Source organism: Rhincodon typus, chromosome 4, assembly GCF_021869965.1.
Source record: "Rhincodon typus isolate 14 chromosome 4, sRhiTyp1.1, whole genome shotgun sequence".
NCBI lineage: Eukaryota > Metazoa > Chordata > Chondrichthyes > Orectolobiformes > Rhincodontidae > Rhincodon > Rhincodon typus.
Window position 1 is genome coordinate 112,268,540 of NC_063335.1, and position 25,922 is coordinate 112,294,461.

The following is a 25,922-nucleotide window of genomic DNA, read 5'->3' on the forward strand; positions in this document are numbered from 1 at the left end:
GTTGTGGCACTGCAGGAGGCCCAGGATGGACATGTCGTCTGAGGAATGGGAGGGGGAGTTGAAATGGTTCGCGACTGGGAGGTGCAGTTGTTTGTTGCGAACCGAGCGTAGGTGTTCTGCAAAGCGGTCCCCGAGTCTCCGCTTGGTTTCCCCGATGTAGAGGAAGCCACACCGGGTACAGCGGATGCAGTATACCACATTGGCAGATGTGCAGGTGAACATCTGCTTGATGTGGAAAGTCTTCTTGGGGCCTGGGATGGGGGTGAGGGAGGAGGTATGGGGGCAGGTGTAGCACTTCCTGCGGTTGCAGGGAAAAGTGCCGGGTGTGGTGGGGCTGGAGGGGAGTGTGGAGCCGACAAGGGAGTCACGGAGAGAGTTGTCCCTCCGGAAAGCAGATAAAGGTGGGGAGGGAAAGATGTCTTTGGTGGTGGGGTCGGATTGCAGATGGCGGAAGTGTCGGAGGATGATGCGTTGGATCCGGAGGTTGGTGGGGTGGTACGTGAGGACGAGGGGGATTCTTTTTTGGTTTTTATTGCGTGGACGGGGTGTGAGGGATGAGGTGCGGGAGATGTGGGAGACACGGTTGAGGGCGTTCTCGACCACCGAGGAGGGGAAGTTACGGTCCTTGAAAAACGAGGACAACTGAGATGTGCGGGAGTGGAATGCCTCATCCTCCATCTCCTACCGACCAACCTCATCCCGCCCCCTTGACCTGTCCGTCCTCCCTGGACTGACCTATCCCCTTCCTAACTCCCTACCTACACCCACCTTTCCTGGCCCCATCCCCGCCTCTTCGACCTGTTTGTTTCTCTCCACCTATCCTCTCCTCTATCCCTCTTCTATCCGCCTCCCACTCTCTCCCTATTTATTTCAAAACCCCCTTCCCCTCCCCCTTTTCTGATGAAGGGTCTAGGCCCAAAACGTCAGCCTCTCTGCTCCTATGATGCTGCTTGGCCTGCTGTGTTCATCCAGCCCTGCACCTTGTTGTCTCGGATTCTCCAGCATCTGCAGTTCCTACTATCTCTGATTCGATTGTAAAATATGATCTCCCCTTTACTGTGTTGACAATCCTTGATTAATTGTTGCCTGTCTATGTGGAGATTCATTCTGTCCCTCAGAATTTTCTTTTTCTAAAGCTTCCCCAGCACTGATGTTAGACTCACTGCCTATAGTTTTCTGGCTTATCCCTACCACCCTCCTTCAACAATTGTAACATATTAGTTAACCTCCAGTTCTCCTTGAGCTTTCTGTGGCCAGAGAGGATTTGTAAATTAACGTCATGTAATCTCCTCCCTTGCCTGGCACCGCAGCCTTGAATACATGTTATCTGGACCTGGGGATTGAACCATTTTGAACCTTGCCATAACTGTTAATACTTCCCTATCATTTTGCAAACAAATTCTAACGTCCTGCCTTCCAATCCACAAATACTATACCCAACTTTGCAACAAGTGGCTAGTCCAGATAAGGACAACAGATTTCCTTCCCTAATGGACATTAATGAACTAAATGGGTTCTTGTGGCAATCAGTGGTGGTTTCATGGTCACTATTTCTAACACTAGTGTTTATTGTTTATTTAATTATTATCAATAAATCAAACAAATTTGAATTGCTCCAGTCTTAGGGCAGGATTTGAACTCATGACCTTGGCAAACTAGTCTGTTAGTGTAGCAATATTACCAATGCCTCCCTCTCTGAAGTAAGGTGCATTTATTATTTTTAGCTGAAAACAGAAGCTGAATTGTCAGCGACAAAAGAGAGGATGGAATCAAAGAAAATCTCAGGATGCTCCTGTTAAATCTGACCTTCTTTAACTTGATGACACCTTCCTGGGTCTTATCATCTGTAATTACAGCAAATGAATCTGAACCATCGCCAGCTTCAACTATGTAGTCCATTTCTGCATTTTGTCCAATATCGACATCTGTCGCCATTATCCTCCCAACAGTCGATCCAATGCTGCCTGATTCCAGAACAGAAAAGTGATATAGCTCTGAAACAAGAGGTGAATGATAAAGGAGTTATTTGATCAGTTTCGGAGATTAATACTCAGCAGAACACCCTATTCAGAAAGTATTACATAGCAGGTCGATACACAGTATTATGGACTAGACCAGACCTCCTCAAAATATTAAGAAGGTAGCTAGACACTAACTTTTACTTATTTCAAAGGTAAATGTGAGGTGTTGTGTTCCAGATGCAATTTTATTGGTCAAACTACTAGATGTTAAGCAAAACACAATTTATTCAAACTCTATAGTTGAAATACAACAAAAGAAAGTGGAACTTGGAACAATTTAATTCCATTGGAAAACTTAATAGAATAATACATGCAGTACGTATTACTAATTAACTAATATAGTATCATCCCATAAACACATCCTTGGCAAAATGCAAATTCAAAACACAGATTGTCTCACAGGAAGTTCTGTAATCCATGAGGAAAGACCATCAAAAGACAATTCTGAGAGAGACAGTATAGCAGTTGGGAGAGATTCACTGCCTTCCAACCGGGCTGAAGGCTGGAACTAAATATCTTGGTTCTCTGGGTGTGAGCTTGACCACACTCATTCAGGTTATTTCTAATTTTCCAACTTAAAAAAAAACCAATGCTTCACAAGTTGTTTATCTTCTCAAGGACTGCTCTTCATCTGTCCTCTAATCTCTCTCTAAAAGAAACCAGGACAAAATAAACTCTTAAAGCCACTGCATCAACACACCAACCTAAATTTATTTAGCTTCTTAACATGCAATAATGAGACAATAAGGAGCTACCAATTCCAAGACAGACACAGACCCATAGTCTCGCAATAACAGTGGAAAGGTTTCTGCTGCGATTACAATCAAAAAACTGCACCTAGAATCTATCAGGAATAGTGCTAGTTAGATTAGTTCACCAAAACATATCTGTGTCACAGTGACGACAAAATCTTCCATGAACCAGTGTGACTAAACGTAACTTTCATTTTTCTTCTTTGCATCAGAGAGCTGAAAAAGGTATATTTTTGTTAAGGGTGGTCAGTCCTTTTGTGATTACTGTATTGCCTTTTCATTCGAGAGGTAAATATCACTGTCCAAGTCAACATTCATGACTGAACCCTCACAGCCCTTGAGGAGGCAGGGATGAGCTGTCTTCTTGAACCCCTTTAGTTCAGAGGGTGCAGGGTGCTGCTCAGGAGAGGGTACCAAGATTTTGACCCACCAGCAGTAAAGGAAACACAGGTATAGTTCTGAGTCAGGATGGTATGTGGCTTGGTGGAATTTGCACGTTGTGCCATTTCACATGCAGTCCTTGTCCTTCAGGATAAAAATCACAAAAATTATTTTGAATAACATTATTTTTCTGAAGAAGGGTCCTGACCCAAAACGTCAACTTTCCTGCTCCTCCTTTGCTGCCTGGCCTGCTGTGTTCCTCCAGCTCCACACTGTGTAATCTCTTATTTTGAATAATATTACTGAACCACTTTGTTACCGCTGCTGAGTTAGTCAGTTCTCTCATAAGTAAAACAATGTTTGATACAAGAATCCTTTGAATGTGTGCCTACTAATGCCTGTGCATCTCTGAAATGTTATTTATTATTGTCACATGTACCTCGGTACAGCGAAAAGTTTTGTTTTGCATGCACTACAGGCAGATCATACCATACAAACAACAGAACAGAGTAAGGAATACAATATTACAGCTGCAGAGAAGGTGCACAAAGAGCGAGATCAACAATAAATTTAAAATTTGAGAGGTCCATTCAGAAATCTAGTAACAGCAAGGAAGAAGCTGTTCTTGAATCTGTTTGTAGGTGTATTTGAGCTTTTGTCTCTTGTGCCTGATGGAAGAGGTTGGAAGAGATTATAACTGGGGTGAAATTGAACACAGCTTGAGGAGCTACCATCAGCCAATGCTTGCTGGTGGATGTGTTATCCTGGGCGTTGTTGTTAGCAATGTGTGAATTATTTTCTTTGTTGCATGTGAATATGACTGGCTAGGCCAGCAGTTTTCAGCTCAAGTCCATAGTCTAGAGGAGAGTCAAGTATCAAGCACATTACTGTGGGCCTGAACTCGCAGCCAGAGCAGGTAAAAAAAGCAGACTTCCTTCCCTCAAATCCATTAGTGAACCAGATGGGTATCTGCAACAATTGTTACACAGTCACCATTAGGGTAGCTTTGAATTCCATGTTCTCAATAGAATTCATATTTCCTCATCTGCCAAGATGGGATTCTAACCATGTCTCGGGTTAGCCTCGGGTCTCTGGATTACTTGTCTACTGTCATGAGCACCCATCTCTCAGATTTAATTTTGGGTGCAAAATTCCCTGATTTTTTTTTAAGAATTTTTATTGTGGAATTGCCCATTAGAAGATGATGGTGAGCCGCATTGTGTAGTGACTCAGCCCAGATTGTGTCAATGTAAATAACAATAATGAGCAAATGTCCTGCTCACAGAAACATAGAAAACAGGAGCAGGAGTAGGCCATTCGGCCCTTTGAGCCTGCTTCACTGCTCAATATGATTGTGGCTGATCATCCAACCCAGTACCTCTTCCAGGTTTCTCCCCATACCCTTCGATCCCTTTAGCCCCAAGAACTCTCTCTAACACTTTCTTGAAAACATTCAATGTTTTGGCCTCAACCGCTTTTTGTGGTAGAGGATTCCAAAGGCTCCCCACTCTCTGAGTGAAGACATTTCTCTTTATCTCATTCCTAAATAGGCTAACACTCTATCCTTATACTGTGATAGTGGTTCTGGAATTCCTGGTCATCAGAACATCCATCCTATATCTACCCTGTCTAGTCCTGTTAGAATTTTATAGCTTCTTGTGAGATTGGCTCTCATTCTTCTAAACTCCTGTGAATATACTCCTAAAACCCGTCCAATCTCAATTCATGCTTCAGACCTATGACTCCACGTTCTCATGTTTAATTTTTGAATGACTCATAGAATCCCTACAGTGTGGAAGCAGGACATTCAGCCCATTAAATCCACACTGACCCCACCCCCTCGAAGAACACCCCAACCAGACCCACCCCCTTACCCCATACCCATAACCGTGCATTTCACATGGCTAACCCACCTAACCTGCACACCTTTGGACTGTGGGAGGAAACCGGAGCACCCAGACGAAACCCATGCACACACCGGGAGAATTGCAAACTCCACACAGACCATTGCCCGGGGCTGGAATCAAACCCAGTTCCCTGGCGCCGTGAGGCAGCAGTGCTAACCACTGAGCCACCATGCTGCCCCAAATGGATTAGAACAACTCTCTCCATGAAGTTCCCAGAATTCTCTAAGCTCTGGATGCCCAAACTGTGAGGCCAAGAGAGAACAAAACAGCTTTTTCCATTCTCCCCGTCAATCTCGGGAGTGGAGCTGGAAATCCAAATACCTCAGGGTTGTCCGCACCACTTTCAGGCTCTCAGGAAAATGGCAATTCTTCACATGTGAAGGGAGCGCTGACAGCACATTTGCTCACTGATGCCAATTACAGATGAGCCAAAACCTCAGCCCATCTAAAACTTAAACTTTTCCCTGACAACATTGAGTGGAAACACAGGCATTTACTTTCTCTCTTTCTATTCCTTATTTCAGCCAACTGTATGGCAGCCATTACTTTTAGACCGTGTCTATCAATTGGCTACCCTTTTAAGACATTAGACAATTTATTTATATGATTAGTTCCAGCGAGATGGAGATATAATTCTTCAATCTGCAGTGAGCCAAGTTTCATGCTCGAAACTCATTTCAATTGCTCAGAAATCCAGTGAATCTGACCAGTTTTTGGCTGAGCTGTTCAGAAGAGGTAATAAATTGTAGCATGAAGCATCGGCAGAAATGACTGTTTTAAGTTCTGCAGCGAGATGTTCCAACAGGTAGGTACGCAATTATACCTGGGGTTCACATTAAAATAACAGCCTGCAGCTGAGATTCTACATTCAGCAGATAACATTGAAAGCAAAATTGGTTTGTGTATTTCTGACGAGGAATAATTGGCGTTGCATCAAAAATATCAGTGTGTACACTTTCTCTACGCTGTGTGCTCGGTCATTCCGTAGGTACCTGGATATCGATTAACCTGTTGATTTCAGCCACTTTCAGTTTCTCCAGCGGCTACTGTGCTTAGACCTTGGAGATCCACTCAGCGGCTGTAGAAATTAGAGGGACAGTAGATCAGAATTATAGCTTCTGAAAATCCTATATAAGCCAATTCTGTGTGGGATCTTATGCGGCGAGAGATATTGATAAGGTTGGAATGATCCGAAGATGGGATCCACCATTCTGCAGGAGTTGCTTTGGGAGATACACCAGTGACACGTCCTTGATCCAAGATTTTGGAATAGGAACGCTGCAGTGAAACAAACAGAAACGTAGACTGACCATACCCTGTATAATATGGTTTGGATTTGCAGCATGCCGCTGATCACAGCCTCCAGTCCAAAAACATCCCTCCACCACCCCCCTCTGTCTTCTATATTCAAGCCAATTTTGTACCCAAATGGCTAGTTCTCCCTGGATTCCGTGTGATCTAACCTTGCTAACAAGTCTACCATGTGGAACCTTGTTGAACGCCTTGCTGAAGTCCATATAGACAAAGTACACCACTCTGCATTCATTAATCTTCTTTGTAACTTCTTCAAAAAAAAACTCAATCAAGTTAGTGAGGCTCAATTTCCCACACACAAAGCCATGTTGACTATCTCTAATCTGTCCTGGCTGTTCCAAATACAAGCAACTCCTGTCTCTCCGAATCGCCTCCAATAACTTACCCACCACTTACGTCAGGCTCACCAGTCTATAGATCCTTGGCTTTTGCTTACCACCTTTCTTAAATAATGGCACCACATTAGCCACCCTCCAGTTTTCTGGCACCTCACGTGTGACTATCGATGATACAGTTATCTCAGCAAGGGGCCCAGCAATCACTTCCCTAGCTTCCCACAGTGTTCTAGGATACACCTGATCATATCCTGGGGATTTATCTACCCTAATGCTTTTTAAGACCTCCGGCACCTCCTCTTTTGTAATATGGGCATTTTTCAAGATATTATTGTTTATTTCTCCAAGTTCTCTCGCTTCCATATCCTTCTCCACAGTGAATACTGATATGAAATACTTGTTAGTATGTCACCCATCTCCTGTGGTTCCATATATAGACAGACTTGTTTATCTTTAAGGACCCCAATTCTTTCCTTAAAATTAAACTGCCACCTTTTGGAATAGCAATGTTTGATTTCCAGGGAAATACCCCAGTAGATCATGACACAGTTAAGAGTCAACCACATTCCTTTGGGTCTAGAGTCAACCATAGCCCCGACCAGATAGATGATAGGTTTCCCGCCTTCAAAGACACCAGTGATCCAGATGGGTCTCTATGACAATGACGAATGCTAACCTTCTCTTTTTCAGCATTGTATTGAACTGAATTTCAATGCATTTCCCCAGAACGTTAACCCAGCAACATCAGCACCACCTCCCCATCATGTTACCAACAGGAACCTGTTGATCCTTAAATGTCATATTTTAATGTATCTATATAACTGCCCCCTTTAATAATGATGGCCCAATGCTTTTTATTTAACGATTAACCAGAGTGACACTTATCAAATGGGGCTCGAAGCTGCTACAGTCTGTGTCAATATTATCTCAGGTCAGCCACCTTTCCAAACAAGTTACAAATTCATGTTTAATGCTGCACAAACACTAAACAAAACCTTTCAAACGAGAGTGCAATTGGGTAGCTGTTTCATGGACTGAGCATTTAACAGGTTTACAAGTGTTTACATTCCCAATACCTTCTGAGTTTCCCGTCTTAACTGTTGCTCATTGTACTTAACACACATTTCAAAGCACTGTCTACTTTATTTGGTGCCCTTGGTCATCTCACTTGCTGTAGAGTGCCACCTGCTGCAAGTTCAAGGGAAAAGAGGTACTTAAATATAATTTAGAAGTAAGTTTAAGATGCTGTGCAATCTGTCCTCCACTGTTTTTCAATTGAATAGTGAGCACCGATGTGATGCTGAGTGTGGTCCAGGCGTCGAGGGAGATATTTTGAGACTGTAACACTGAGCACATAGTCTGCGGATGGAAGCAGATTGGCCCTTACTAGTGGCTTGGGGAGACACAGCATTGAAGGAAGTCAGTGCACCCAAATAAAAGTTAACCCATTCCATTGGAAGGAAGGGTGAACCCAACAACGTGAGATTCGACGCTTTAACATAGGAGAATGATGATCCGTGGTGAGTGACTCACAGAACAGATTCATTGAAAGTCTATGACACAGAAAGAGGCCACTTGGCTCAGAGTATCTTGCAGTTGAGTGATGGGCCACCCAGCCTTATCCACTTGCTAGCATAGCACTGTAAGAGACAGCACTTGATCTGCATATCTAATCTGTTTTTCTAGAAAACCTTTTTCCTCTGCTACCCATTCAGGCAATGAGTTGCAGACCCCTCCAAATCCATTTCCTACTCCCCAAAGCCTAGTCAGAAATGACTAGACTTCTCCCCACTCGCCTGGATGCTCCAACAACACTCAAGTAGCTCAAAACCACCCAGGACAAAGAAGCCCACTTGATTGGCACCACATCTGCAAACATCCACTCCCTCCACTGTTCACTCACAATGACTCTATGACACTTCTCAAGGCACGAACTGCACATCATCCTGATTTGGAAACATTCTGCTGTTCCTTCACTGTCACAGGGTCAAAATCCTGAAACTCCCTTCCCAAAAGCACTGTGCATGTTCCAATATGGCAAGGAATACCACAGCGCAAGTAGATAGTTCACTACCAGCAGAACAGGCAACAAATGCTGGTCTCACAGAGACACTCACATTCCACAATAAAATTAAAACCAGCATAGAATGGGTGGTCAGTGACTCAGTTCTAGAATGACGATGACCCAAATCTCAGTGCATCATTGAAAAATAAAACAAAAACCATTGATCGTCGTGTTCAAAATATGATGGGATCGGCACGTAGTAGTTAGGACTGAGAGGACTCTGGGATGGACTCCAAGTCCCTGAATTATTTATCTTTTCTTTAAAGCTGACAGATCGCCACTCCAGGTGGCCTCTGAGAACAAGTTGCATTGTGTCTTCGAAAAAGCAGTTAAGTCTACAAGTGTATGTTAATAGTTCCAGGAAGATATCAAGCCTTGTCCTCAATATTTATAACTTCTATGATAATGAGAATTCCCGTCGAGCTGAAAGTTACTTACTGTGCTGGAATTTCGGTCTGTTGTCATTAACATCAGACAGGGTAATGGTCACAGTCGTTGTCACAGAGAGACCTCCCTTTAACCCGGCCATATCTTTAGCCTCTATGATAACCACGTGCTGTTCTTCAGCCTCTCTGTCTGTATTAGGCGAAGCAACTCGAATAACTCCTGTAGAATACATTCCCAATTAGTTGAAACAAAAACATGCCCTTGTAGCTGAAACCTGTTAGGAGTTCACTAGACGACAAACAAGAAAAGAATTTCCAATTGGTTCTATTATCTCAGATAATGTAAAAAGTCACAGATCAGAAACAATTTCCCCCTGGATTAATGTCTGGACATCACCAAAAGGCAGTTTCTGCTGGAGTTAGAAATTTAAGGTTCATTACTTTTCCAAGGAGTGACATTTCAGCTACCTAAATAATTTATTTATCGAATACTTCTATCTAGGGCACATAAACATGACAAAATGTGTTTCAGTTGTAGCTGATACATGAGTACCTTGTTATTAAATATTTCCTTTGCCACTCAAATAATTGGCCCATTGGAACACCGAATGTAGAGCTGTACAGCACAGGAAATAGGCCCTTCGGCCCACCTTGTCTGTACTGACCTTGATGCCATTTGAACTAATCCTATCTTCCTGTACATGCTCCACATCTCTCTATTCCCTGTCTGCTTCAGATGTTTGTCTATAGGTGTGAGGCTGGGAAAGCACAGCTGGTCAGACAGCATCCGAGGAGCAAGTAAGTCAATGCTTCAGGCTGAAACCCTTTTTCAAGACAGGTTTTGGCCTGAAGCATTGACTTACCTGCTCTTTGGATGCTGTCTGGCCTGCTGTGCTTTTCCAACCTCACGCCTACAGATTCTAGCTTCCAGTGTCTGCAGTCCTTATTATCTCCAGATGTCTGTCTAAATTTCTTAAATGTTGCTCTCAAAGCTGCTTCTACTGCCTCCTCTAGCTGTGTGTTCCATTCATCTACCACCATTTGTGTAAAAGAACATGCCTCACACATCTTTAAACTTCCCCTTCTCACCTTAAACCTATGCGCCCTAGTGTCATCCCTGGGAAAAAAGATTCTGACTATCCACGCCTCTCATGAAACAGGCCTGTTTCAGGAAAAGCAAAATTCAAGTCAAGTTGTCATAGTCTTACCAGACCATAGGGCTGCTCTCTCATTTGAGAGAGATGACTGGTGGTGGTTTAACCTGAGGGGTACCGTGCCTCAGGTGAGGGGAGAGGTTGAGAAGGAAAGTCCTTCATGGTAACCTCAGCTGGTGATGGAAATTGAAGCTATGCTGTTGGCATCACAGTGTTTCTCAAACCAACCATCCTGCCAACCAAACTAAACTGACCTCCAAAAAGCCAAGTTAGGATATCAATGACTTCCTCTTGTGTGGTGGGGTCGACCTTGTGAATGGCTGTGAAAGCAAAGCAATAAATAATCCAGGCCTGCAGGTTTTTGTATAAGGCCAAACCAATCATTAGCTCAAAATCACTGCTGCTCCCATAGCCTTTCTCCTAAGATAGAAGTATTCTCAAATTTGTCCCAATTCACACACAACACTGTAAATAAAATGGGCATAAATTTACATATTTTTTCCACTGAGTTTGAAAAATGTAGGTATGACGTAAGAGTTAAGTTCTCCAGGGGATTCTAAAATATATAGGAACGAAAGAATGTTTCCTTTCATGTGAGGTGGAAGGGTGCAAACTAAGCGGAACTCAGTTCATTGGCAACATTCTCCAATCATTTATTCCTGTCAGATGACTGTTTCTAGACACTGCTAGAAAAAGCACTTTCAGCTCCGAGGACGATGATTTGTAGGTCGTCCTGGTCAAGATAAGGAAAGAAGTTCATTTTCTTTATAGAGACTCCCAGGGTTTCAGGCCGTCTCAAAGCCATGGTATCACTTTTGAAGTGTGTGTACCCAGCAAGCTCCCACAAACAACAGTGCGATCATGGTTAGTTGTAGTGTTGCTGATTGGACTGGATAAAAATGAGGACCTGGATGGTGCCCGCTTCTTGTCTTCGAACAGCACTCATACATGTAGCTGAAAAGGCAGACAGAGCCTAAATTTCACTCCTTACCTGAAAGCAAAGCTTCCTGAAATAACTGCACAGAGGCTGGTATCCCATCACTGAGTCACCCTTTATTTACATGGGCACAGTACATGGGCTCTGACCAGCCAGCTGACCAGCTGACCTCTGACCAGCTCAGAGCCCATCACTAGTCTGAGGAGACCTTCTGAATTTCCTACTTATATCTGTCAGCCAGGGCTCCCTGATTGACCCAGGTTAACAACCTCAATCAAGGGTCTCATAGTCAATGAGATTTAACCGACTCTGGTTCCAATCACTTCCGATAGTGGTGCACTGCACTGGGGGTCAGTCTGAATCAGTCAGGCTTTGGTGAAAGAGTGGGATGAGTTAAATGGCTCTTCCAAAGATAAGCCCAATGATGGGCCCAATGTGATGTTAACTGACATTAATCCCTCAACATTAAAGGCACACAAGAATGCAGAACCTTTTAGCTTGCACTGCTCAGCACTAGGTCTCAAGAACTGATTTGGAAAAGAAGCATTAACTTATGCTTTGCTCAAGTCTGTTTCTTACATCTTCAGTTTGAAGAGTTCAAGACTTGGACTTCTTGTCTCCTTTTAGCAATGTTTAAGTTCTATACTACCAAGGAATTTTCGGTGCTTGTTTTTACAAAAATGAGTTACAAGCATCATTAGCTAGGCCAGCATTTATTACCCAAAGGTCAGTTATGAGTCATTGCTGTGGGTCTGGATTTACATAAAGGTCAGACCAGGTAAGGATGGCAGATTTCCTTCCCTGAAGGACATTCGCAATCCAGATGGATTGCAATTCCAGATCTTAACTGAATTCAAATTTTGCCATCTGTTCATAGTGGGATTTGAATTCATAGCCCCTGGGCATTAATCTAGCATTCCTAGATTATTGTTCGAGTGACTTTACCACTGCACTGCAATCTTCCCATTTGGAAGTAGCCAGATACAAAAATTGGTAGAGACCAGAAATAATTTGAAGGCTAATTGGTAGTCCTGTGCTTCTGAACATATATTGCTGTCAGAGAGAACTGTGTCAGTGTCCATTGATCCCCATCAGTGGGCAACAGCCCAGCACTGCCTGAAGCTTTTCTGATGTCCAATCCAACTGCTTGTCAAATTGAAACTTCACAGCTCAAAGATCATAGAATCTCTACAGTGTGGAAACAGGACATTCGGCCCAACAAGTCCACATTGAACCTCAGAGCATCCCACCCAGACCCATCCCCCTATAACCTACCTAATCTACACATCCCAGAACACTACGGGCAATTTATTTTGGCCAATCCACCTAACCTGCACATCTTTGGACTGTGAGAGGAAACCCACGTAGACACAGGGAGAATGTGCAAACTCCACACAGACAGTGGCCCGAGGGTGGAATCGAACCTGGGTCCCTGGCGCTGTGAGACAGCTGTGCTAACCACTGAAATCATCACATCTTGTATTTTAGATTCCCAATACCTCACGAATGGGAGATTTCTGCCTCCTCTTCGCAGATTTCCCTGGCAAGTACCATGGATGTTATCACTTATCCAAAAGCAGGCATGCACAGCAGGTGACTGTTCCTGTCCAAACTGGTTGGCAGAATTGGCAGCACTATTTTTACCATCCTGTGTCAGAATTCAGCAGTGAGACAACTAAAGTGTTTCACTCTTCCATGAAATGCTACGATCATGGCCAGCCCTTACGATCTGGATCGTACTGCACATCAAGCTGGGTTGGAAGGAGATTCAAGAGGAGCTTGCAATAGGGAAGTGAAGATCTGAAATAAAACAATGTCTTAGGGTTGTTACAGAGATAGTAGGAACTGCGGATGCTGGAGAATCGGAGATAACAAGGTGTGGAGCTGGATGAACACAGCAGGCCAAGCAGCATCGGAGGAGCAGGAAAGCTGACGTTTCAGGTCTGGACCCTTCTTCAGAAAATGTCTTAGGGTTGTGTGGAAGAGGGAAGAGAACATAGGACTGACTGAATAGCTGTTTCAAAGTGCTAAAACTTGAATGATTGGCTGAATGGCCTTTCTCTGTGCTGCATTATTCCACAATTTAATGATCGCGCAAGGATTGGAAGCAGTAAGTGGTTTTAATGATATTCTGTCAAGGCACAGCTTGCAAACTTTCCAGACTGTCCTTTCCATAGATTTGAAGTGATATGCAAACAAAGCAAGGGGGATATAAGAATTTTCTTTTTCACACAGTGAACAGTTAGGGTATGGGATTCATTGCCTAGAAATCGAGACTGGATCAATTAAAGCATTCAAGAGGTCAGAAACATTGGGAGAGGGCTGGACATTGGCACTGCATAATAGAACCAGTGTAGGCATGATGGGTCGAATGGCCTCCTTCTGCACTGTGCAATTCCATGATTCCTCAACAATAAGCAACATCATACTGCACGCCCTTCTCTAACTCATTGACCTCCTGGGGAGCAGTTATTCTGAGGAGGTACCCTCTTCACCTCTGCAGGTTTTGGCAAACAGCAATGTGCTGTCTCTTTCTCCCTTCCCCCCTGCCACTGCCCTCACTGCCTCACAGTGTTTCCCAGGCAACCAAAGTCTTGAACTTAAAATTCTTCTCTTTGTTTGCAACTCATCCCCATGGCCTTGCTCCCCAGCCCCCATCTCTATACCTCCAAAATACCAACCTTCAAGATATCTGCGCTCCTCTAATTCTAGTCCCTTGCCCATTCCCAACTACAATTACAGATGGCTTTGTCTTGCTTTGCTTCAAACTCAATTCCCTTTCTTCACACTGCCTCCCGACCTCACATTCCTAATTTAAAACACTCTTTGAAATCCACCTCTTTGACTAAACTTTTGGTGGCTATTAATTGTCTCAGTGCAGATAATACAAAAACAGAAGTTGCTGGAAAAGCTCAGCAGGTTTGGCAGCATCTGTGAAGAAAAATCAGAGTTAACTTTTCAGGTTCGGTAACTCTTCCTCAGAACGGAGGAAGTGTCACGAGTCCCCGTAAACATTAACTCTGATTTTTTTCTTCACAGATGCTGCCAGACCTGCTGAGCTTTTCCAGCAACTTCTGTTTGTGTTCCTGATTTACAGCATCCACAGTTCTTTCGGTTTTTAAATAAGAGAATAGCTGTGAGACCGGGTGTGAGCTAAAAGAGGTAAGACTCAGCAAGTCAATAAACTCCCTCCTCCAAAGGAAAAGACGTACCTTGGTTTCAATCTCATCGACTGGCTTGGAATCTATTAACATGTAACTGGGAGTAATTGCTACTTTGAAGAGGACAGCAGTCAAAACATTTTACTTCACGTTATAATATTTCCTCCAGGAAAGGGAAAAAAAAGAGAAGTGGGAGATCTTCATGTGGTTTTCTTTGCTTTTCCAGAGCTAGCAGTGAGAGATCCTGCAGGGATATATGAACTGCTACAGCAGTTCAGTAGAAATATGGTGAATACTAATGGCAGGAGTACCTGCATGCACTCCAACAGCATGAATCTTTTCCTGACACTCCTAATTTAGAATGCTAATTTTCCTTCAAAAGTTATAAACTCTGGGTTTTTTTTGGTTTAAGCTTGCAGTGAGTTATCCCTTGAGCAATTTGTAGACTCTCTGAAAATCTATTACACAGTACTTTGTAATCTCTTGCTTGATCCGAGTGTCTTTGCTTTCCTCTTCAAAGTGATTTTCACTTCAAGGTGATGATTTTCTTCGCCTTGTCAATTAGATCTGGCATTTACTCTGTGTTTATCAGCAGAAGTATATAGACAGCTTGCGGCCACTAACATTCTAAAACTTTCAGTGAGAGTCTGTACAGTGAGTTGAAATTCCCTTGCTTTTTCATGAGAAATTGACTGACGTTCCAGTTGAGCTCATCTGTGTCCACAAAACAGGGCTTTTTCACCTCCGACCCTTCCTTCAAATTCGAAACATCTTTACAAAGTGTGGTGATAACAGTTTGCAACTCTCTCTCTCCGCATGTGGGAACTGAGACTAAACTTGTTCATTTTCAATCTGAGACTGATAGATTTATTATTGATTTAATTTGATTTATTAAATCATAGAAACCCTACAGTGTGGAAACAGGCCATTTGGCCCAACAAGTCCGCACCACCCCTCCGAAGAGCATCCCACCCAGACCCATTTCCCCTACTCCTGCATTTCCCTTGTCCAACCCACCTAACCTACACATCCCTGAGCACTATGGGGCAATTTAGCATGGCCAATCCACCCTAACCTGCACATCTTTGGACTGTGGGAGGAAACCGGAGCACCCGGAGGAAACCCACACAGACACAGAGAGAATGTGCAAACTCCACACAGCAATGCCACCATGCTGCCCAAATTATTAATGATTGATTTGATAGATGCTTTCTACCCAAGGATATTGAGAGATATGGGACTTAGGAGTGAGGTATGGAAAAAAGGTGCAGATCTGCATCAGTGTTGTGGATGGTCCTACACCCAAGGAGCACAGCGAGTTCAAGGCAGTAGCTCACCACCACCTTTTCCAAGGTAACTTGGGATGGGTAATGAGTGCTGGCTCAGCCAGCGACATCCACATCCCATGAAAGAATATTAAAAAGAAATCAGAAATTATGTCACTGAACCATGGAACAGGCTTGAGGAGTCAAATAGTTTTCCTCTGTTTCTCTGTTATGGCCTGGGAAAGCATAAAAGGACCTGCATTTCTGATTGCTCATGATCTCAGGATATCCCAGAGCACCGCACAGATTTTTTTTTAAAGCAGTACGATCAGGTTCTAGTCACTGTTAACAGGATAGCCCATTTATGCAGAGCAAGGTCTGGGTGGCTTTGATGGTCCTCTTTTTCCTCCATGAGATGTGGGTTTCGCTGGCTGTGCCAGCATGCAGTGCCCATACCTAACGTCCCTGGAGATGGAGATGCCTTGGAGAAGGAGATGCCCTGGAGAAGGAGATGCGCTGGAGAAGGAGATGCCCTGGAGAAGGAGATGCCCTGGAGAAGGGGATGCCTTCTTGAAGCTTGCAGTCCACATGGTTGCAGGTTCACTACCATGCTTTTAGGGACAGAGTTCCAGGATCAAACCAGGAGACCTAGGGGTATCGCTGCATAGTTCCTCGAAAGTGGAGTCAAAGGTCGACAGGGTGGTGAAGAAGGCACTTGGTATACTAGCCTTCATTGGTCAGGGCATTGAGTACGGGAGTTGGGAAGTTCTGATTTCTATTGTGGCCGTACAGGACATTGGTGAGACCACTTTTGCAATACTGCGTTAGTTCTGGTCTCCCTGCTATAGGAAAGATACTGTTAAACTTGAAAGGGTTCAGAAAATATTTACAAAGGTTTTGCCGGGACTGAAGGCTTTGAATGGAGGGAGTGGCTGAAAATGCTGGGGTTTCTTTCCCTGGAGCATCAGTGGCTGAGGGGTGACGTTATAAAGGTTTATAAAATCATGAGGGACATGGATAGGGAGAATAGGCAAGGTCTTTTTACCAGGGTAGGGGAATCCAAATCTAGAGGGCATAGGTTTAAGGTGAGGGGGAAACATTTAAAAGCAACTTGAAGGGTAACTTTTTCACACAGAGCGTGGTGTATGCATGGAACACAGTGCCAGAGGAGGTGATAGAAGCGGGTACAGTTACAAATTTATCTGGGTTGGTACATGAATAGGAAGAGTTTAGAGGGATATGGGCCAAATGCTGGCAATCAGTTTAGGATATTTGGTCAGCATGGATGAGTTTCCATTCTATCTAACTCTATGACAATGAAAGTGAAGGACTGATGATATATTTCCGAGGCAGCATGGCATGTGGTTTGGAGAGAAATCTTGCTGCTTTTGGTTTTGTAATTGTCAAGAAAAACAGGGGAATCTCCCTGGTCTGTCTTCATATTGTGTGGTGGGAACCTGCCAGGAGGGTGGTTAAATTTATGTTCTGAATTACAGCACCTCTGATGGTGAACCACTGGAAAATCATTCCGTACTCCAACCTCTAACGTAGGACATAACCCCATGAGCTTGCTGAACTGGAGAGGCGAGTGCTGGCAACAGAATCACAATGAAGAATTTCTTCAAACGGTGGCTGAGTTAGGTGGACATTGATGTTTACAGGAATGCTTCTGAAAGGCTGGTCTTTGAATACCAACTATCTTGTTTTTTATATTTGATGCCTCAATTTTTGCAATTTATAGCAGTGACTATACTTCACTGGCAGGTGATTTGAGACATCTGGAGGACATGAACGGTGATGTATAAAAGCAAGTCTTTCTTTACATTCTATTGACAAGGATCCTGTAAGTAATTTTTGACCAATCTGTTCAGAGATCTTATGACACCCCTCTGGAGCATGCGAGACTTGAACCTGAGGTATTTTCCCAAGGTGGAGGAGTCAATTACGAGGGGACACAGGTTCAAGGTGCGGGGGGTGGGTGGGGAGGGGTAGTTTAAAAGAGATGTGCGAGGGTGATGAGTGCCTGGAATGCACTGCCAGAGGAGGTGGTAAAAGCAGACACAATAGCAACATTCAAGAAGCACCTGGATGAATGAATGGGAAGGGAATAGAGGAATACGGATCCTGTAAGTGAAGATAGTTTTAGTATGGAAGGGCAAAATGTGTTGGCGCTGGCTTGGAGGGCCGAAGGGCCTGTTCCTGTTCTGTATTGTTCTTTGTTCTTGGTCAAGAACTGGGGACACTATCACTGACAACACAAAAACCTTAAAATAGCAAGGGCTTCGGCCTTGGGTGATCTTGAACTACCAATCTTTTGATTAACAGCTAAACATATTGACTAACCTGCACCACAGAAGCCAATACCTTGGATGGATTACAGATCTAAAATAACAAAGGATTGTTTTTACGTTAATTATTCATGGAATGAGGGTATCTTCTGGCATTACCACATTGCTACGTGTGGGAGCTCAGTGTGTGTAAATTGATTGCTATGTTTCCTATATTACGACAATTATGTACATTGCCTTTTGACATCGACTAATGAGAATCTAACTTTGGGATGGGATAGGCTCAAGAGGCTGAATTGCCTCCTTCTGTTCCTATCTCCTTGAGCAGGACCCTGGTTGTGCGAGCATTCACAACCAATGATATCTAACTTCAGTTTAATGCTAATCTGGTCACAAGTTATTTTACCTTTCTCCTTCACGGGATAAGGGTACTGCTGTCCATGCCCAGCTACCTGTGAACCAACTGGCCATTTCAGAGGGCAGTTAAGAGTCAATTACATCACTGTGGGTCTGTTTGGCCAGATCAGGTAAGAATGGCCGATTTCCCTTCCTAAAGGGCGTCAGGTTTTTACAAAAAAAAGTGACATTGGTTGCTTTGGTCACCATTTCTGAGGCAAGATTTATATTCTAGATTTATTGATTGTATTTCAAATGTCACCAGCTACCCTGGTGAGATTGGAACCTAGATCCTCAGAGCATTAGCAAGACCTATGCTGGATAACAAGCCTAGTGACAGTACCAACACATGAGGAACAGTCAATGCCACCAATTTATGCTCTCTAGACATTCATGCCTTCCTTATAGCAAGCTCCATGACACTTATGTTACCTGTTGTTGGCTCCACCAAAAAATATGGTTGTCCCTGCAGGATATAGTAGACTACCCTGGCATGGCTCCCATAGGAAGGATCATCTGCATCTGTCGCTGTCACTTGGGTAACGAAGGTTCCTATACAGAGTATAAATAGTTAGTCTACTGAACATTTAGTAGTTAACCATGGCGGAACACGAATGATTTCCCACTTCAATAAACTGAACATGTACTTCTGTGCAAAGATGCCGTTGAATTGAATTAGCTTTCTTGTCACATGTACTCAAATGAGCACAGTGAAAGTTTACTAGTCGCCACTGAAGGCACCACCCTAAGTACAAGGTGCCTAGGTACAGATTCTTCAGTACAAGATCTTACGAAAAACAAAATTAGAAAAATAAAGAGCATTGCAGACCAGTTTTGAAACCTGGAAGGACATAGTCTAAATGAGCAGAACAATAACAGCATAAGCACAAGCTTACCGGCTGTCTTTTCTCTCGTCCTTGTTCCAAGGGTTCAACCTCTAACAGATCGGTCCACACTTGTGGGAAAAGCTCTGCACTGGTTTATTATTGCATCCAGTGGAATGGTCCACCAGGAAATTCTGCTCTCACCACTGGCCTTCAGGTTTAGAATTTAGAAGAATGGGAGGAGGGGATCAAATAGAAACCTATAAAATTCTAACAGGACTCGATAGGGTGAGGTTCCCAATGATCAGGAGTTCAGAACCAGGGGTTACTGTCTAGCAATACCAATAGGTCATTTAGGACTGAAATGAGGAGAAAGGCCTTCACCCAGAGAGTGGTGAGCCTGTGGAATTCTCTACCACAGAAAGTAGCTGAAGTCAAAACATGAAATGTTTTCAAGAAGGAGTTAGATCTAGTTCTTAGGGCTAAAGGGATCAAAGGGCAAAGAGAGAAAGTGGGAACTGTGATTGGGTTTGATGATCAGCCATGATCATATTGAATTGTAGTACAGATTTGAAAGGTTGAATCGCCTACTCCTGCTCCTATTTACTGCCTCTATGTTTCTAGAATTCGAGGACCTGGGTGGAGTGCCACATGAATCAGTGCTGGGGGTAAAATGGGATTTGGGAGTCCTCGTCCATGGATCACAAAAAGCTAGTATCCATGTTCTTTGGGTGACTGGGAAGACAAATGGAATGATGGCCTTTATTTAGAGTCGTAGAGACATACAGCATGAAAACAGACCCTTCGGTCCAACTCATCCATGCTGACCAGATATCCTAAATAAATCTAGTCCCATTTGCCAGCATTTGGCCCATAACCCTCTAAACTCTTCTTATTCATGTACCCATCCAGATGCCTTTTAAATGTTGGAATTGTACCAACCTCCACCACTTCCTCTGGCAGCTTGTTCCATACACGCACCACCCTTTGTGTGGAAAAGTTATCCCTTAGGTCCCTTTTAAATCCTTCCCCTCTCACCTTAAACCTATGCCCTCTATGTTTGGACTCCCCCACCCTGTGAAAAAGATCTTGGCCATTCACCCTAACTATGCCCCTCTTGATTTATAAACCTCTTTAAGGTCATCCTTCGGCTTGTGACACTCCAGGGAAAGTAGCCCCAGCCTATTCAGCCTCTCCCTGTAGCTCAAACCCTCCAATCTCCACAATACCCTTTTCTGCAACCTTTCAAGATTTAACAGCATCTTTCCTACAGCAGGGAGACCAGAACTGAATGCGGCATTCGAAAAGTGGCCTAACCAATGTCCTGTACAGTCGCAACATGACTTCCCAACTCCTATACTTAATTTCAAATAGAGTGGAGTATGGAAGTCAGGAGCTTTTGCTAAATGGCAGATAGAATACTGTGAACAGTTTTAGGCTCCTTATCTAGGGAGAGATATACTGCCATTTGAGGCAGTGCAGAGAAGGTTCACTTTGCTGATACCAGCAAAGGAGGACTGTTTCCTGAAGAAATGTTGAATAAGTTAGGACAGTACTCATTGGAATTTAGAAGAATGAGAGGTGACCTTATTGAAACATTCAAGATTCTTAGGGGACCTGACAGGGCAATGCAAAAAGTTTGTTTCTCCTTGTGGGGAGTCTAGGTAGAGGGGGCAAAATCTCAGACCAAGGGTTGCACAGTTAAGACAGAGATAAGATTTTTTTTTTCTCTCTCTCTCAAAGGGTAGCAAATCAATGGAATGCTTTCCCACAGATGGCTGCAAAGTCTGGTTCATTGGGTACGTTTAAGGCTGAGATAGATATTTTTACTCAATAAGGGAATTAAGGCTTGTGGGAAAAGGCAGGAAAATGGGGTTCAGGATTATCAGGTCAGCCATGATCTTGTTGAGTTGGGGAGCAGACCCGATGGGCTGAATGGCCTGAACCTACTCCTAGATCTTATGGTCTTCGCTGGACCGAGAATCAACTTGTAAAGGTGAGCATGAGGCTGACGGGTTAATGGATATTAATGTGAGTTAGAAATGGGGCTGCAGATTTTGTACAAAAGCTTTGGCAGAGCAGCGAACATTTAGGCATTCATTTCTGCAGCAGATGCATTTAAATCAGGAGAAGATCAGTAAAGTCAATACAGTAAAAATAAACAGAGATGGAACATGGAACTGCAGTGCACTCAGTAACACAGTCAGCATATTTACCCCAGTAAATCATCAAACTGTCACCCTAATGTGTTCTATTATTTTTTGTGTGGCAATTTCCAACAGAAATATTTGCTACAGTAATTAAAAAATGTACTTTTTATTATTTCTTGTAGAGATATCTTGAGAGATAGAATGCAGTCGTGAATGTTGTGCTGGAGGTATTGGGACAAGGGGCAAACATTTAAGGTGAAAGGCAGGAGGTTAAGACGGGATTGAGGAAATTTTTTTTTCAGCCAGAGAGTGGTGGGTGTCTGGAATGCGCTGCCTGGCAGGGTAGTTAAGGAGAGAAATCTCAGGACCAGTAAAAGGCACTTGCTTGAGCACTTGTAGTGTCATTCATTCAAAGCTACTGTGGGAAAGTAGGACTACTGCAGATTTAGTGTTTTTCTTTGGTGGTGCAGATTTGATGGGCTGAAAGGCATCTTCTGTACTTTATGATAGATCAATGCATTAGGTATTAAGGTGCAATTTAAATGAAGCAGAGGTGGAGAGGCAGAACGATTTAGGGGAGCGAGATGAAAGGAGAAGATCATAGATTTAGACCGGATGGGACTGGTGGTGGTAATAATAAAAGCAAATCTGCTTTCTTTGCGACTCATTTTAAATCTAAACCCACTCCTTCCTGCTCCTTTTACCAGTGGGAATGCTTTCTCCAAGGATTTCCAATCTCCCCTCATAATGATGTATCTCATCCCTGGTCCCACTCTCACCTAACACTCTCACATTGACTTTCATATACCACCCATCTGTCCACACCATCGATTTGTCTACATCCTTTTCTAATGCAGGGGAAGAGTCAATAATGTTACTTGGGTCTGGAACCAGATGGAAGCTAAATTTCCTTCCCTAAAAGACATTAGTGATGTAGATGTAGATTTTTTTCTGAAGAAGGGTCCAGACCTGAAACGTCAGCCTTCCTGCTCCTCTGATGCTGCTTGGCCTGCTGTGTTCATCCAGCTCTACACCTTGTTATATCAGTGAAGTAGATGGGCTCTTATGAGAATCCAGTAGCTTTATCCTTCCTGAGGATGGTTCAGTGATCAGCACTGTTACCGTACAACACCACAGACCCAGGTTCAATTCAACTCTCTGTGTGAAGCTTGCACGTTCTCCCGATATCTGTGTGGGTTTCCTCCCACAGTCCAAAGAAAGGCAGACTAGGTGGATTGGCCACACTAAATGGCCCATTGTGTCCATGGATGTGCAGGCTAAGTAGATTAGTCATGGGAAAATGCAGGGTTACAGGGATAGGGGTGTGTGGGTCTGGGTGGGATGCTCTTCAGAGGTTTGGTGTAGACTCAATGGGCCAAATAGACTGCTTCCACACTGTAGGGATGCGATGAATCCGTTCAATGATAGCTTTAGACTCCAGAACCTTTAATTATTTGAAATGTGCTAGCTATCATGGGGAAACATGAACCCATATCAGTTGTTTCCTTTTTAATTTGTTAATTTGGCATCGCGGTAGGACAGCACTTATTGTCCATTAAGGACAATAGTAAAGAGTTAACCACATTCCTGTAGGCCTGGAGTCACATGTAGGATAGAAGATTTCTTTCACATTAAAGATAGGACTGAACTGGTTGGGATTTCACAACAGTTAACATGGTCACCGTCAGATAACACAGTGTACAGCTGGAGGAACACAGCAGGCCAGGCAGCATCAGAGGAGCAGGAAAGCTGACGTTTCGGGTCGGGGCGCTTCTTCAGACCCTCTGATGCTGCCTGGCCTGCTGTGTTCCTCCAGCTCCACACTGTGTTATCTCAGACTCCAGCATCTGCATCAGGCTGGCTTTCCCTTGGATTTATATTTCACTATCTCCCATAGTGGGATTTGAACCCACATCCCTGGCATGTTTACCGAAGGGTCAATTGACATTACCAATGTTCCATCATTGCCCCATGAAATTAGATTGAATCTTTAGATCAGGCCTTAGTGAAAACAAAATAGTCAGTAATAGAACAACAACGCTATATACCAGGACATAAATACTTTACAACAGGAACATTGAATGAGTTACGTGTCTACATTTTGGATTTTGCTGCACACTCACATTCAGGTACTCTGAAACCATCCTGTGATCTAAATGGGATGGCTGCAGAATAACAGCAAAAATTTGCTGTGACATTCTTCAGACAGTAACAGGTACACACCCAGTCAGAGGCATCTCGAATTAGGACTGCACAAGCTGTTCATAATTTCTTCTTCACATCTACCTCTGCTGGTACATGTGTGTATGATAGTTTCAAATGGACAAAGCCCAAATGTCAAAACACCACAATGTTGAAGAAAATCTTTACTAAGCCAAATTAAATTAATCAATGGTGAGCTATGTAAGAAAATGTCAGAAGTGTTTTTAAATGAAGCAAGAGGTATATAACAAGACAGAAGGTTTTTTGAGAGGAGTTATAGAATACGGGTCTTGAAAATACAATTATCGAAGATGGGAGATCTGCTTCAGAGGAATGATGAGGTATAAACTGAACCTCACAGGGAAGAAAAATGTTGTGGCTACTGGAAATCTGAAATGAAAGTATAGAATGCTATAAGCACTCAGCAGGTTTGACAGCACTGGTGGAGAGAAATTAACAGAGTGCACTCATTTCAGTTTGATGACCTTTCATAAAATTTGTTTCTCTCTCTCCAAAGATGTTATCCAAACAGCTGAGGATTTCCAGCATGTTCTGTTTGTTGTTGTAGATATTGAACCCCATTATACCTATTTAATGAGGGCTTTGGGAGTCAGTTTCAGAGGCCCACTTCCTGGGTGCCTGACAGATCTCAAGTCCAAACCTCATGGGGAGGCAGATGGCGTATCTTTCAAGCAATGGAAACAGCATCATAAAGCTGTTAGCTCTTCTGTGTGTCTTTACAAAGAATCCAACAACTGTTACACCACAGGGAAACTGGACCTCTCTGAGCAGTGCTGGTGTCAAGCCTTCCAGTCTTTAGTGAGGTTATTAAAACACAATAGGTTAGCCCAGATTTAACTCTACCTCAGGACAATTAATTTTCCACTGAGGATAGATACTTTCAGGAGGCCATCTTGAGTACTATGATGGAGGCTTGGACAAACGGTGATTGTGGATCGCTCACTCTCTTTCATTGGTCAGAGAATCGAGTACATGTTGCAGCTGTACAAAACATTGGTAAGTCCACGTTTGGAGTACTGCATACCATTCTAGTTGCTGTGTTATAGAAAGGACGTTATTAAACTGTAAAAGATGCAAATAAGATTTACAAGGATGTTACCAAGTCTAGAAGGTTTGAGTTAGAAGGAGAGGCTAGATAGGCTGGTTCCTTTTTTTCTCTGGAGCATAGGAGGCTGAAGGGTGACCTTATAGAGGTTTATAAAATCATGAGGGGCATGGATAAGGTGAATGGCCAAGGTCTTTTCCTCACATAGGGAAGTCCAAAATTAGAGGGCATAAGTTTAAGGTGAAAGGGAAAAGATTTAAAGGGGAACTGTGGGGCAACTTTTCTCATGCAGAGTATGCGTGCATGGAATGAGCTGCCAGGGGAAATAGCAGTGCGTACAATTACATTTAAAAGTACATTTACAAGTACATTTAAAAATATTTGGGTAGGTACATGGATAGGAAAGGTTAAGAGGGATAGGGGCCAAATGTAGGCAAATGGGACTGGTCCAGCTTAGTAAACCTGGTTGGCATGGACAAGTTGGGCCGAAGGGTCTGTTTCCATGCTGTATGACTCTATGACTCTATGTGATAATAATTTCACTTCCTTACCATCAGGTGACCTTTCGGGAACTGTGGCAACATATGGCTCATCCAGAAACTGCGGTTCATTGTCATTGATGTCCTGGACCTTAATAAGGAACTCGGACTCTGGTTCTACGTGTTGGTTGGTGGCTCTGTCAACCACTTGCGCCCGTAGGATGTAAAATGGCTTCTCCTCTCGATCCAGCTTCTTTAGGAGGAAAATGTCTCCATTATCTTCATCAATGGTGAAAATTGTGCCAGCTCCGTCACCCGTCAGGTTATATCTCAGAGAACCATTTCCATTGTCCGAATCAGAATGGAGCTGTGGGTGTCATTTATGTAAATAGTTGAGCATGTACCACACAAAGAATCAACAAACTGACTGACAATGTAATAGAAGCAGTGACTGTCAGATTGTCAACGTAATAATACTTTCAGCCTAGCAACAAACTGTCAAGGAATATTCTGAATGACCGGGACTATAACAGGTTACACAATTGTACATACTCAAAATCTGGATAACAGTGTGCCTGATATAATAGATGCAACATCAGCCCAGTATTTGGTAACAGAAGTTCAGGGGAAAGGTACAACAACTGGGGAGAGGGGACCACTGGGGCAGACATAGACAACACAGAATTGTTGCAACAAGAAAGAGGCCTTTCTGTCCATTATGCCTGCACTGGTTCTATACCCTTGTGCCAATTTCCTGCCTTTTTCCCATATCCCGGCACACTATTTCTAACCAAACAATCGTCCAGCGCCCCTCTTGAATGCTTCAGCTGACCCTGCCT

General features: G+C 43.4%; 1 protein-coding gene across 2 annotated transcripts in view; it reads right to left on the bottom strand.

The window, feature by feature from the left end:
- The window catches only part of LOC109919143 (cadherin-7-like), a 139,312-nt gene that overhangs the window by 55,473 nt on the left and 57,917 nt on the right, over nucleotides 1–25,922 (bottom strand). The window contains exons 3-6 of one of the 2 annotated variants that reach the window (XM_048595788.1): nucleotides 25,156–25,450; nucleotides 18,795–18,914; nucleotides 9,214–9,381; nucleotides 1,807–1,994 (exon numbers count right to left, since the gene is read on the bottom strand). In XM_048595788.1, the coding sequence (XP_048451745.1) occupies nucleotides 1,807–1,994; nucleotides 9,214–9,381; nucleotides 18,795–18,914; nucleotides 25,156–25,450 (771 nt within the window). The remainder of the gene's footprint in view (nucleotides 1–1,806; nucleotides 1,995–9,213; nucleotides 9,382–18,794; nucleotides 18,915–25,155; nucleotides 25,451–25,922) is intronic. The other variant, XM_048595789.1, reaches the window with a different exon arrangement.